At 46.7% G+C, this 13,755-nt stretch overlaps 1 protein-coding gene and 1 pseudogene across 1 annotated transcript; one reads left to right on the top strand and one right to left on the bottom strand.

The window, feature by feature from the left end:
- Window positions 1-764: 764 nt before the first annotated feature.
- LOC118855231 (mas-related G-protein coupled receptor member X4-like) lies at window positions 765-1,727 on the top strand. Its single transcript, XM_036765315.1, has one exon. It carries the CDS (start codon window positions 765-767, stop codon window positions 1,725-1,727), a length of 963 nt encoding a protein of 320 aa, XP_036621210.1.
- Window positions 1,728-11,810: 10,083 nt separating this feature from the next.
- LOC118853928 lies at window positions 11,811-12,880 on the bottom strand (annotated as a pseudogene).
- Between the last annotated feature and the right edge of the window lie 875 nt (window positions 12,881-13,755).

The raw sequence follows: 13,755 nt of genomic DNA, 5'->3' as shown, positions 1-13,755 counted from the left end.
ATGTTCTCTATCTCCTCTTTGTTCATAAATTCTTCCCTTCTCCATGGGTCTTTGCTCTCCTAATTTGCTTATTCTCACCCTTTTATGTCTAAATCACATAACCATCTTGACTTAATCTTGGTATTTGGTGTAAGGTGTTGGTCTACGCCTAGTTTCTGCCATACTCTTTTCCAGTTTTCCCAACAGTTTTTGATAAATAGTGAGTTCTGATCCCAGGAGTCTTTGGGTTTATCAAACAGTGGATTACTGTAGTCATTGACTACCGTCTTGTGTGCTTAACCTATCCCACTGACCCCCCACTCTATTTCTTAGCCAAGAAGCCTAATTTCTACACTACAATAACACCAGGACAGGAGAAAGGGCAAAGGGGAGAGCAGAACAAGCAGTCATTAAGCACATACTGTGTGCACTGTGTTGAACACTTTAGGAATCCTCGGAAGAACCCTTTGAGGTAGGTGCTCTTATTACCCGCATTTACCGTTGAAGAGCTCGAGGCAGACAGATGTTAAGTGACTTGTTCAGGGCCACCCTAATGACGGTTGTCTGAGGCTAGATTTGAAAGCATTCCTTACTATAGCTGGGAGTTCTGGGCACTGTGGCGCCACCTAAGGGCCCCTAGAGACAGAGAGGGAAAGAAGAGACTCTAACTCCTGACGAGGCGGCGGGGAGTAAATCTCTGGAAAAGTCCCTAATGCACTGTCTTGTCTTCGCGCCCCCAGGACGTCAGAGAGGAGCTGGGCTTCCTGGGACTGGGACCAACCGCCATGGCTGTGTCCCCCACACCTGAGCGGTGGGAACATGTTTATTTCAACGCAACGGAAAGAAGTGAAATTGAGAGTTTAGTTTTTGCGGCAACAAGAGAATTCTATTTAAGTGGTTGGATGCCTATCTTCTCTCTGGTTATCGTCCTGGTTGGACTGGTGGGGAACAGCATGGTCCTGTGGCTCCTGGGCTTCTGCATTCCCAGGAACCCCTTCTCCGTTTACATCCTCAACCTGGCCGGGGCCGACGTCCTGTTCCTTTCTTGCTCCTTTCTGATCTCCATACATGAATTTGTTAAATATTTGTCTTCTGCCATGTACGCGGTATTGATCCACCTTGCATACACGTCCTACAGTGTCGGCCTGAGCCACCTGGCTACGATCAGCACCGAGCGCTGTCTAGCAGTGTTCTTCCACAACTGGTACCTGCATCGCCGCCCCAAGAACACATCTGCAGCCGTGTGCGCTGTCCTCTGGGCTCTGGCCAGCCTGTTCTGGGTAGCAGATTCTGCCCCTTGTATTTATGTTACCAGTCAGGTTTTCCGTGGCGCAATCTCCAGAATACCGGTCGTGTGGTTAATCCACTTCACCCCAGTGCTGTGTGCGTCCAGCCTGACTCTGCTGCTGAGGGTCCAGTGTAGCTCCCAACACCAGCAGCCCCCCAGGCTCTGCCTCCTCGTCCTGCTCATGGTCCTGGTGTTCCTGCTCTGTGGCCTGCCCATGACGATCCAAGGTGTAATATGGCATTTCAGCTTGGATTTCATGCCTTATTGGCTCACTACGCTCCTGGCGTGCCTGAAAAGCAGCGCATATCCCATCATTTATTTCTTGCTGGGCAGACGAAGCCATAGACGAGGCAGGGAGCCTCTCAGGGTGGTCCTCCAGAGGGCCCTGGCGGACGAGCAGGAGTTGGAGGGTGGAAGAAGGGACTCTCACCTCACCAATACCAGGGAGACGTCATTCTAGCGATAAGAAGACACTCGGGTACAGGAGGCCAGGAAATGAGCTCTCCAACCCAGGTGCAGCCCCGCTCCCCCCTACCTGGGAGGCGAGCCGGGATTGCCGCCATTTCTTCCGTTGGTGCTGAGAGTTTGAATTCTAAGTAATGGGGGAGCATTTATTAGGTGCCTAATGTATGCCAGGCACTATGCTAAGCACTTTATATACATCTTGTTTAATTCCCACAATATTCTTGGGAGGTAGGAGCTCTATAGGTCCCCATTTTACAGGAGGCAAACCGAGGCAGGCAGAAATTCAGTGACTGGCCCTGCATCCCAAAGCTAGTGGGTGATTGAAACCGGATTTGAGCTCAGTTATTCCTGACTCCAGGCTCAATGCTCTGTGCACTCTGGAGTCCCCCGATGGCTGGAGGTTTCAGGATTCAGTGCACTTGGGGAGGGAGGTAGAGGGCCTCGTGTGACACCAGCACAGAGGAGGGCCACTCCAACAGATGGTGACTGTCCCTGTTCTGGAGAGTAGAGGAAAGGCACCATCTAAGGCACCCAGTCTCCCTCACCTGTCTTTGTCAATCTCTGTAAAGGAACTCATAGAATCAGGACTCAACTCCTCAGGGTTCCATAGGGTTCCACCTTGTCTTCTCTCAGGCTTGCTCCATGAAGTTTCTTCCCACCTCCTCCTTCTCCGCCATCACATAAAAGTAAAAAGCTCAGCGACACCCCTCCCTCCATTTCCCACTTCTCCATTCCTTTCCTTCCTCCCACTGGAATCATAGGAGCTGACCTAAATATTTCTCTTTCTCTAAAGGTCAAGGCTGGGGCTCAGCATCCTCTCTTGTTTTCATTCTGTTTTTCCAGGTCTCAGTCTTTCTGAATCTTTATGTTTCTCTTTCTCTGTGATTCTCTCCATTCCAATGTCTCTTTCAGACTGCCTAACCCAGTTCTTAATGAGGTCACTATGTGGGAAAAGGTATTTTAGGTGTATTCTATGATAAGGGACAACCTGTTGAGACCTAGGCAGCAGAAGGGGACACAGCATCTCACAAACACATATACATCAACCAGAACACAAACATACACCTGTCAAACAATATTCATACTCAGCACACACACAGACACACACACACAGACACGCACACACACACATAGACACACACACAGACACACACACACAGATACACACAGAGACACTCACACAGACACACAGACACAGACACACAGACACAGACACACACAGACACACAGACACAGACACATACACAGACACACACACAGATACACACAGACACACAGACACACACACACACAGACACACACACACACACACCACTGAACCACAGTCTACTGTGTAATATACAGGCTATGACTGATCACCCAGCCTCCCTCTCCCTTCAGTAACACCTCCCTCTTTCCTCAGGCTTTTCAGTTCCATCTTTTACTTAGTCCAGGCATAAAATGGTTATGTGGCATCCTCAACTCCTCTTGCCATTTCTTCTGAAGTTGGCAAGATTATAAGAATTAAATTGTCGCCAAGGCAGGGATTGTCATGGAATGTCCATGGCACCCAACTTACCTTGGTCATGCCACCTTCATCACTAATACTAATTGGCTGTGCCCTCAGCTCCTTCCTTAGTTGGTGAGGTGATTGACACATTACTAAATATAACCAAGCTCCATGCGGGGAAACCTACAGAATGTGAGACCCTTCTCCAAGGCTGGAAACAGAGAAGGCAATAAGCATTTCCATAGTGCTTACAATGTGCCATGCACTGTGCTGAGGACCTTATAGATATAATCACATTAGATTTTCACAACCTTGCCAGGTCAGGGCCGTCATTTGCCCCATTTTGTAATTGAAGAAACTGAGGCAAGTTGACTTTAAGTGACCCAGAGTCATACAGCCATTAAATGTTTGAGGTCAATTTTGAAGGGCTCTCTGACTCCAGGCCCAACACTCTGTACCATCCAGCTAGCAGCTAATACTTATACTTTCTGGTCATTGGAAAAGAGATTCCCTTCCCCACATACGCCACCACTGAATCACTGATTGAAGGGACATTTTAATCACAGAATCACAGGTATAGTTCAGGATCCTGTTTGATTCAATATGTTTCAGAAGCAGAAGTCTTGCCCCTCAGTTTGGGCCAGATTTGTGCTGGCAAAGACCAAAATGAGGATATCTGCAAATAATTAGGACAGTATTTGGCACATAGTTGACTTCTAATAAATTCTTCTTCTTCACTCTACCAGCAAATTCCAGGAAAATAAAGACAGCATGGCTGTCTCCTGGGACATGGAGTTGAGAGGGGCCTTATGGCTGAATTTGTGATTTTACTTATCTTGAAGCTGCAAGCAGTCAGCTAGTGTGTGCCCTGACCGTGTCTCCCGTCTTTGTCTCTGCTCCCATTATTCCAGCCGACAGAGAGGGAGCTAGAGACATTTTTTTCCTCTCCTTCCTTTGGGGAGTAGGGAGGCCTGGCTTGGTAGTCTTCCTCTCTTTCTCCCTCTCAACCCCTCTTCAAAGAGGTGAGAAGCCCATGCCTTCCTGTCCAACAGAGTCCTCTGGCTTTAGGATCCCTGTCAAGTAGAATCCACGGTAATGTTTCTATGAATAATTGAAAGGTTTCTATTCTTAGAATTGTCACTAAGGATTCTATTTGTATCGTGGAGATGTCATTATTAATCACTGTTGTGTTTTTGGAGCTTATGATTCTTCTGACAGTCTGGGTGTGGTGGTTCAGTTCATAGTACATTAGAATCTTCATCCTGGAGATAAGAATCCCCCAGTTCCTATGCCCAGAGGGCAGTCAAACTGTATATACCCTTTTGATCTAGCCATAGCACTGCTAGGCCTGTATCCGAAAGAGATCATAAAAAGGGGAAAGGACACACATGTGCAAAAACAATTTATAGCAGCTCTTTTTGTGGTGCCAAACAATTGGAAATGGAAAGATGCCAAGCACTGGGGGATGGCTGAACAAACTGTGGCATATGAATGTAATGGAATAGTATTGTTTCGTAAGAAATGATGAGAGGGCAGATTTCAGAAAAACTGGAAAGATTTGAATGAACTGATGCTGGGTGAAGTGAGCAGAACCAGGACAACACTGTACACAGTAACAGCAACGTTAAAAGATGATCAGCTATGACTGACTTCACTCTTCTTGGAAAGCCATGATCCAAGACAAGTTCAAAAGACTCATGATGGAAAATGCAGCCCACATCCCGAAAAGGAACTACTGAGTCTGAATGTAGATCAAAGCATGCTATTTTCATTTTTCTTTAATTTTTTCACTGTTTTCCCATTTTCTGTTTATTCTTTCAGAACATGGTCAATGTAGAAATGTGTTTTACATGATGGCACATATATAACTTGTGTCGAATTGTTTAGTGTTTTAGGGAATGGGGAAGGAGGGAGAAAATTTGGAACTCAAAACTTTATATAAAAAAGAATGTTAAAATTTCCTCTACATGTAATTGGAAAAATAAAATACTATTTAAGAGAAAAAATAAAGAGCATTCAAAAAAGAATTCCTCAATTCCTATTTTCTGATGCACCACACTCATTCTCATTCTCATTCTCTCTGTCTCTCTGTGTGTGTTTGTCTTTCTCTGTCTCTGTCTCTCTGTCTCTGTCTCTGTCTCTCTCTCTCTCTCTCTCTCTCTCTCTCTCTCTCTCTGTCTCTCTCTCTCTCTCCTTCCCTTCCTCCCTTCTTTCCTCCTCCCCTCTGCCTTTTGTATACACACTGTATTCTTACTTAAAAGTCAACAAAAAAGGTAATTTCATCATTGAACCAGAAGACAGGAGGATTCAGTCAAGGAATCTCTGCCCATACTCTGAGGGGGAGGGGGCAGATAAAGGTCCTCCCCCTATCACCCACATCTGGTAGCAGCCATATTGAGCCTCTGCATGAGTTGTTTCAAGATTAGACGGTTCCTTCATTCCACCTAGAATGTAGATGCTACTATTTTCCCCATCTGAGACATGGGAAAATGCACCTGGGGTTAGAGAAGCTACATTAATTGTTCCACATCTCACAGCTAGTTAGAGGCAGAATTTGAACCTAGATTTTCCTGACTTCAAGTCCAGGCATCTATTCACTGTACCAGGGTCCCTCACATCATCTAAGAGAACCAATTCAATGGGGCTGAGACATGTGTAGACAGATAAATTTTGCACTAAATTCATGGGATTGTTCTTGGACTAAAAAAAAAAAATAGATTAGAGTTTCTGATCTGCATTGTTGTCAGGAGACTGACAAAGGACAAAGACAGTTTGTATGATTACTTCACTTCAGCAGCATCAGGAGAATTCCCTTTTTGCAAATCCATTTCTCATAATGAAGCTAAGTAATTAATAGCTACCTAATTACTGGCACTTTGTCTCTGACCTGCTGTTGGTCATTCTCAGGTTGGAGGCTGCTTCAGTAAAATCCTATTAACATTAATTGGTGTCAGGTGTTTTTAAGGGGTAGCTTTAGGGTAAGCCTTGAACTCTCCAGTACTGGGGAGAAAGGACAAGTGCTACTGGATCTTTTCCAGGGTCCCAATTCACCTTGACTGGCAGGTTCAATGCTCCCACTTGAGCTCTATAAACAGGCTCAGCCTGTGATCAAGCCCACCTTTCATTGGCCTTTTCTTGGAATGGATTACTCTGGTAAGGCCTTTTAGCATACAGATTTGGCTTTTCATGCATCTTTTCTCTTATTAATGTAGGGATAGCTATGGCTTACTATTTTTTTCTTCTCTCCTCTTTCATAAGTGCACATCTGAGCCATGGGTTATGGTTTCTATTTCTGCAGGCACTACATTTTATTGGTGTAAGAATTGCTTGTGCAGTTAGTTTTGTGTGTGGTTAAACTGGTTGAAATTAATATTTTAATTGTGCTTTGTTAGAGTCATGGGATGTTGCCTTCTGTAAATCAAGTTGATTGCTAGCACAGTGTGGATTACTTGTATTTGTGTAGTTGTGTCTTATGCATTTGGGTTGTTATATCCCTTTATAGTATATTTGTACTCGTGTGTACTTGTCACTTGAATGGTGTTATTATCTTTGAGTGTCCACCTTTAAGATGGGACAGATGTGCGGTAAAGGCGGGGGGTCGGGGGGGGAAGATACAGCAGTTCCTATTAACAACCTTCCAGAACAAACATGTGCCTTCCAAATGTGTAAGAAGTATGGCTCTGACTGTCCTTCCCATCACCAGGTTTGGGTTGATTAACTAGTGATGACCCTAAACTTTGCTGGCCCAATTGGGGTAGTTTTGATAAGACCATATTAACACATTTGAGGCAGAAATTGGTGAATCAAGAAATTCAGCCTTTTGAGTGGGACAGCAACGGCTATAGTAAATGGTGCTCAGAGGCAAGGGAAAGAGAGCATAGGTCTAAATTAGAACCAGTGCTTTCGCTGATTTGAAGGATTAAGTCATTTGAAAACCTTCTCCTTGACAACCTCCGAACCACCTAAATATATCCACCTTTTCTAAAAGACTTCATTAGCTCCCAGTTTCTATGTTCCCTTTTAAAGCACAAGCCAAATTTTTCCCAGGAAAAAAACCCCAAGAAGAGTGGCTTGATCAGGACCTGTGGTTTCAAGCCCTGGCAGTATGGAGAACTCCAGGCTATTGTCAAGGAGTGCCCCAGCCCCAGGGAGCATCTGACAGGCTTTGCTGAGCAGTTCTGACACCCTGTGATCATACAGACCCAAGTATCCGCATCTGTATCAACCCATAGTTGTCTCTGTTGGGGGAACAGAGACTAGGAGTTGGTGCCAGAAAGCATCCCAAGAAGAATTGAGGGAGCCTTTCTGCAACCCCAATCAATCAGCATGACTAGCTTCTGGGCAGGGCTGGCAAAAGGAGGGGAATGTACAGGTGATGCCCGTTATCCACGACTCCTGTTGGAGATGTCTCCTTGGTCATACAGGGGCAAGTGTTGTCTGCTCTAGTTGACACTGGTGCCACACTCTCGGTTTTAAACTCCTCTGCCTTTCCCACCCCCTCCCCTGGAGTCCAGAGCATATCTCAGTTGTGGGGATTTCCAATAAGACCATTGCAGCCCATATCTCAGAACCACTCTCCCTTTGTATTGGAGGGAGGGATCATCAGTTTTCATCCTTTTCTCCTAGTCCCTGAGGCCCCTAGCCACTTAGTAGGACAGGCCACCACTGCATCTGACCCATGAGAAACCACTTCCTTGTGTCTTCCATCCCCAACACCCTCCGTAACCCCATCTGACCATCTGGCTCTTAACCAAGTTCCCTCCAACTTGCGGGTTTCAGGTGCCCCCGACATGGGGTCACTTACCAGTGCCCCACCTATTGTTGTGCAGTTAGCTTTCCCATTTGATTTATTCACCTCTGAGAAAGGAGGGACAGGATTGAATGTGCTTATGCCAGTTATATTCCCTCTGTAGACCTCAGCTTCTGCCTCTGAGAAGCATGGCTTCCCAAGTTGCTTATAGCCCTCAAGTGAGGATCCTAAGTTTGTTTTATGTTTAATCTTCCAGGGCCCAAGTTTCATCTTCTATCAAATGTGGGTGCTCAGGGGTAGATATTTTGTAGAGAAAACACACTTGGGGATGTAACAAAATTCATGCTGAGGGCTTTTCGAAGAAGGTGAGAAGAAGAGGGAAAGGAATTCTTCAGGAAGAATTTTGAGTTCTAGTCAGAGCCGGGGATCTGGTGTCATTCTGGAAAGCTCTTGGGCCCCCAGTTCCCCTCCCTCCCTGGCTATGAATGTGGCCACAGGACAGCTGAGAATGTACAGTGAGACAGGGAGTGGACCAGGAGATAATTGAAGCCTCTGCCCCTGTTCCCCCTGTTCTTACCCTATGGCGGTAGGGCGTTCATTCCTCCCTCTAACCATGATTGTCTTAGAATTTTCACTACAAATTCTGAGAGTCCAGACCCCTGTCATTCACCACCACATTCCCCAAAGGGGATGAGGGAACCCCACCCTTCCCCTCTATCCCATTCCCTCCAGAGCAGAGGGGGCAGGTCTGCCCTCAAGAGAAGGGAGATGCCTGGGGTGACTAACCTAGAAATAATGGTCTCTCCTCTGACTGTGAGCAGTCTGTAAGAACCTCTGATTGGAAACTGAGGCCACAGCAAATGACGAGGCCACGATGCAAATCAAGAGTTTCCTGGGTAGCAGTGCTGTCCATTCAGGGACTGGGATTACTGAAAAGTGTTCTCTCAGGGTTGTTATCTCAGCATTTCTCCATGACTTGGTCATGGCCCTCTTCCTCTGATGCCTTGTGACCTGCCCACTTCCACTCCACATGGCCACCTAGGCTAGTATTTTCAGTGCTCAGATTCCATCGTACCTATTTGTTCTAAGCCGAGGCCTAGCTAGTGACTAGGCTTTAGCCACGAGCTCCTCGAGTTCTCTGAGACCCTGACTTGGAAGGGGAGCTTGGGTCAGAGGAGGGAAGACCCTGCTGACAACCTAGATGCTGGCTGGCAGCCTAAGTCTTCCATATTCCCCAGGCCCCTTGAGTTTCTCAGCCCCCAACCTCTCATCCATCACTTGGTTTTTGAGTACTTGGCCCCATCCACGATCCCTTCTTTCCTCATTCCATCAGGCGATAGAGCAACAAAATCAGAATAAACTGGAAGAATAACCAGAACACAGTTCTGTGCACAGTTACGGGCCAACAAGACGGAGAACACAAAAGGAATGGAGGAACGCCCTCAGAACGACCAAATACCCAAACTATTAGAAGAGCAGATACAGATCTTCAAAAACCCAATCTTAGAAAAGGAAGTAGAGCTAGCTGGAAAGAAACTACCAAAGAAAAAACCTCCGATCCCAATGGATTCACAGGGGATCTGATCGATGGTCCCAATGGATTCATAGGGGAATCTGATCGATTTTTAAAAGAACAATCAGTGCATTAACACACCAAAAAAAAAAGGAAATGTAACCGAATTATGAAGATTAAGTGGGACTCAAATGAGGAAACAGGAGAAGACCTGCCCAAGCTATCCCACCATGGAGGTAGGGGTCCTCAGATGTTACATACTGCACACTTTTCAGACTTTTTCAATGTCTTGATCAGCTATGCTGACTTTTTTCTCACTCTCCAAAAAAGCACTCTTTGACATTTGTGGTGGCTCTCTGGGAGGGGTAGGAGAGGGATACTTGGGATCAATATAGTGATATGCAAACAGAATGTGTCAATAAAAACAAATGGTAAAGCTTCAGTGGCTCCCTCTTGCTGCAAGGAGGTTCAAGCCCAGCAGCCATCGCCGGACCTCCTCCTGCCTTTCCAGTGTGCTCATACCTTCCTCCCCAGGATGTACTTTGGGATCCACTGATGGTGGCCTTACTGCTGTTTCTCCCATAAGGCATTCTCTTGCCATTGCACTCATGCATAGGCTTCTCTTCCTCCTGCCTTTCCCAGCCTCCCTCAAGTCCCAGATAAAGTTCTCCTTTGTACAAAAAGACCGTGTTAATCCCTCTGGACGCTAGTGCCTTCTCTCAGGGGAATGTCTTCAATTTATCCTGTGTTTTGTTTGGACACAGTTGCACATGTTGTCTCCCTCGGAGAGACAGACAGAGAGAAAGAGAGAGAGACAGAGACAGAGAGAGAGAGAGAGAGAGAGAGAGAGAGAGAGAGAGAAAGAAAGGAGGAGGAGGAGGGACAGGGGTGTGATATCTTGTCTGGGAGGTCGGGCAGAATTAAGGACAGGGATATATGCAGGGATATACCCATGGAATTCTACTGTGCCCCCCAGCAGTGACATCTGACACCCACATGTCCCTAAATCTACTCATGCTTCTCCTGGCTTTAGGGTCAAACTTAACAGCTAGGAAACCTCCACTCAGTTTTGCTCTCTTTCTATCCCCTAGTGTTTCTTGATGGCAAAAGACTGGGGGTCGGGGGAGAGTGTCATGGTCGATCACGAATGGTCCTGCAGATAAATCCTATTCTGAAGAACGTGATCTGAGGCCACAGTGCCTTCGGCAAGCTGATTGGGCGCTTGGCTTGGCTAGCTGGATGCCCTTATCAAGGGATCCCCTGGCCCAAAGCAGCAACTGTTGCCCACCTCTTTTTTCCTGGAAGAATGGGCTGGGCTCTCTGGGCCTCACTGCCATTGATCAAGGCACACAAACATGGCCCTTAGAGAGCCATTGGGACCTGAAAGGGACATTTGAAATCTTTCTAATCCAACTCCTCATTTCACACACAGGAAACAAAAGGCTCAATAAGTTGAACTAGGTTGTCCAAGGCCACATGTAGGTTGTAAGGAGCAAAGGTGAGATTAGAACCCAGGCCCGCTGAGTTTGTCATCCATGACTCTAATGCTCTTGATAAAGACCCTCTTGTAAAATGGGGAATTTGAGACTGTTCTTCAGAGTAGCAAAAGCAGAGGGCAGACACTGAGAAAAAACATGGCGTAAGAATTCTCGCCTTCTCCCATGGGACAGGACAGCAGTGCTGGATGTACCTAAAGCTCTGGCTGGGATAAAAAGAGGTGACTTTTCTTTTCAGGGTTTAAAGGGCAACATGGTGCAGTGTAGGGGGTTTTAACCAAGGTTCCCTTGGAGGTCTGTGGATGGAGGGCAGGGTATCTATGAGGTTTTGTAATATAACTGCTGCAGTGTAACTGGCTTCCCTTGTAATTCTGTGTATTTTGTTTTATGCATTTAAAGACATGAGTCTGAGAAGAGGTCCCTTGGCTTTACCAGACACAGTCAGAGAGTGCCATGCTACACGTGCGCGCGCACACACACGCACCCTGGTGCAATGTAACGAGCACCAAACAAATTTAGATGTAGAGGAGAATGGAAGCCGATTCCCAGCTTGGCCACGAGCTAAGAGACGCCAGTCTGATCCACAATTTCCTCAACAGTAAAATAGAAATGAGAATACTTTAGGCCTCAACTCAGGAATTTGGGGGGGAAGCTCTTTGGAAACCTAAAACCACACACAGAAAGGAAGTTATTAATCTGTTAATAAGTATTTATTAAGCACCTACTACATGCCGGGCACTCTGCTAAGCACTGGGGATACAGAAGGAGGCCAAAGACAGGAGAGACAACACATACGGTGTAAGAAGAAGAATAAATGTTATTTCTCTACATCTCTCCTTCCCCCTTCTGGCAGTCTCAAGCTGATATCTCTGTGATCTCTGAGTGTGAAATCTCCCCCTCCTCCTTCAGAGCCCTCTGGAGAACCACCCTGAGGGGCTCCCAAGATTTCTGCTGTCTAAAGCTCCCCACAGAGAAGTAAATGAATGGGTTGATGCTACTATTCATACAGGAGAGTATGTCGATGACGAAATATGGCAGGTGCCAGTCCTTGGGAAAGGTGTCCTCCCACCAGGACAAAAGAAACCAATAGAGGCTGAAGGGAAGACCCAGGAGGAAAAACGTGAGGACTGTGAACAGAATGACGAAGTAGATCCTTGGAGACCTGTGTCTCCGTGAGTTGCCCTGGACCCTGAGGAAGAGGGTCAGACTGGACAAGCACATGAGAAAGAACAGGGAGGAAACCAGCACAGCACTGGCTATGGCGAAGTCATGTACTCTTTGTAAAATAAGCCACAACTGTGTCCCGTCAGAAAACTGATCAGCACCGATTTGGTCCAGAGCAGGGCACACACCAAGCGGAGGTGCGCTTGGGGCGCTGGCCTCGGTACCACACAGGGAAGAGGACAGACAGACAGCGCTCGGTGCTGATGGCCACCAGCAAGCTCAGATCCATGGTGTAGGAGGAGAACGTGATGGGGGCCATCACCTTTAGTGCAGGAAAGGAGGAATAAAAGAACCAGGAGACATAAAAGTGAGACGTGGAGGGAAAAGTGTCATAACAATCCTTTGAAATGTCGACCATGGTATAGAAGACCTGGCAGCAAAGGAAGGTGAAGTCTGCCCCAGCCAGGTTGAGGATGTAGACGGAGAAGGGGTTTCTCTCAATGCAGAAGCCCAGAAGCCAGAGGACAATCCCACTGGCCACCAACCCAACCAGGCTGATAAGCACAGTGAAGTAGGGAATGATCATGGATAGTGCCTTCGCCACAGTTCTGTTCCCTGGATATGGTATAGACCCATTTCTCTCCATCTCATTAACGTCATCTAGTTTCCAGGAACATGACGTGGAAATCTGGTCCATGGTCATTGGATATTGCCTCGGGAAGGCTCTGCTGTCCCCCAGGGACACACCTGAGAAGAGAACAGAACAACATGGAAAGACACAAAGAACATAACGTCCCCCAGACCACAGCCGGCACAAGGAGGAGAGTGTGGAGACATGCATTAGGGGCAAGGGAGCCTGCGGCTCCTATACACTTCCCCAGGGCCCTATCTCTACTTCGTAGTGGTGTGGTAAGCATTACAAAGACCTCCTTTTCACCCCAGGAGCAGAGAGGGGCATTCGCCAACAGAGGACACACGGGGGAAGAAGTGTCTTTTTTTATTTCTTTTGTCTTCCTCCGTTTCGCATTCTTGCAATTATCGAGTCAGGCCAACTCAATACAATGTGATGAGCATGTATAAAGTGCCTGGACACCATGCTAGGACTGAGAACAGGAAGGCAGAAACTAAGATAATTCTGAGGTGCACAGCATAAGCAGATGATGCAGGATAAGTCATAAGCATGAGGTCATTTGAGATGATGCAGGATAAGTCATAAGCATGAGGTCATTTGAGAAAAGGAGATTTCACTAACAAGGAGGTGGGTCAGTAAATAAGAGATTGCACCCCAGATGGAGCTGAGGATTCACAGACACAGATGTGAGGAAGAAGTAACGACAGGCTTGGTACAGCCTAGGCAAAGACTCAGGTAAGAGACAGACTACTGAATTCAGCCTTGGAATTCACACTTAGGAAGTACCTGATAGACACCCGAGGCCTCTCCCTCCCACTGGAAGCCAAAATCTCCATTCTTCCCCCTCCAGGCAGCACTTGAGACTTTCTCTACCAAGCCCCCTGTTGAATACCTTTGTGACCCCAGCCTCTTTTCAGTTTTGTTTGTTTTCTCCCATTAGAATTTAAGCTCCCTAAGGGTGAGAAGCTCTCTGGTTCTTT

The sequence above is a fragment of the Trichosurus vulpecula genome, chromosome 6, assembly GCF_011100635.1.
Source record: "Trichosurus vulpecula isolate mTriVul1 chromosome 6, mTriVul1.pri, whole genome shotgun sequence".
NCBI classification, from domain to species: domain Eukaryota; kingdom Metazoa; phylum Chordata; class Mammalia; order Diprotodontia; family Phalangeridae; genus Trichosurus; species Trichosurus vulpecula.
This window is presented reverse-complemented; position numbering and strand designations above follow the sequence as displayed.

What these genes read in the sequence shown, in the direction of transcription:
- LOC118855231 (XM_036765315.1), top strand. Translation starts at nt 765, where the DNA reads ATGGCTGTGTCCCCCACACCTGAGCGGTGGGAACATGTTTATTTCAAC.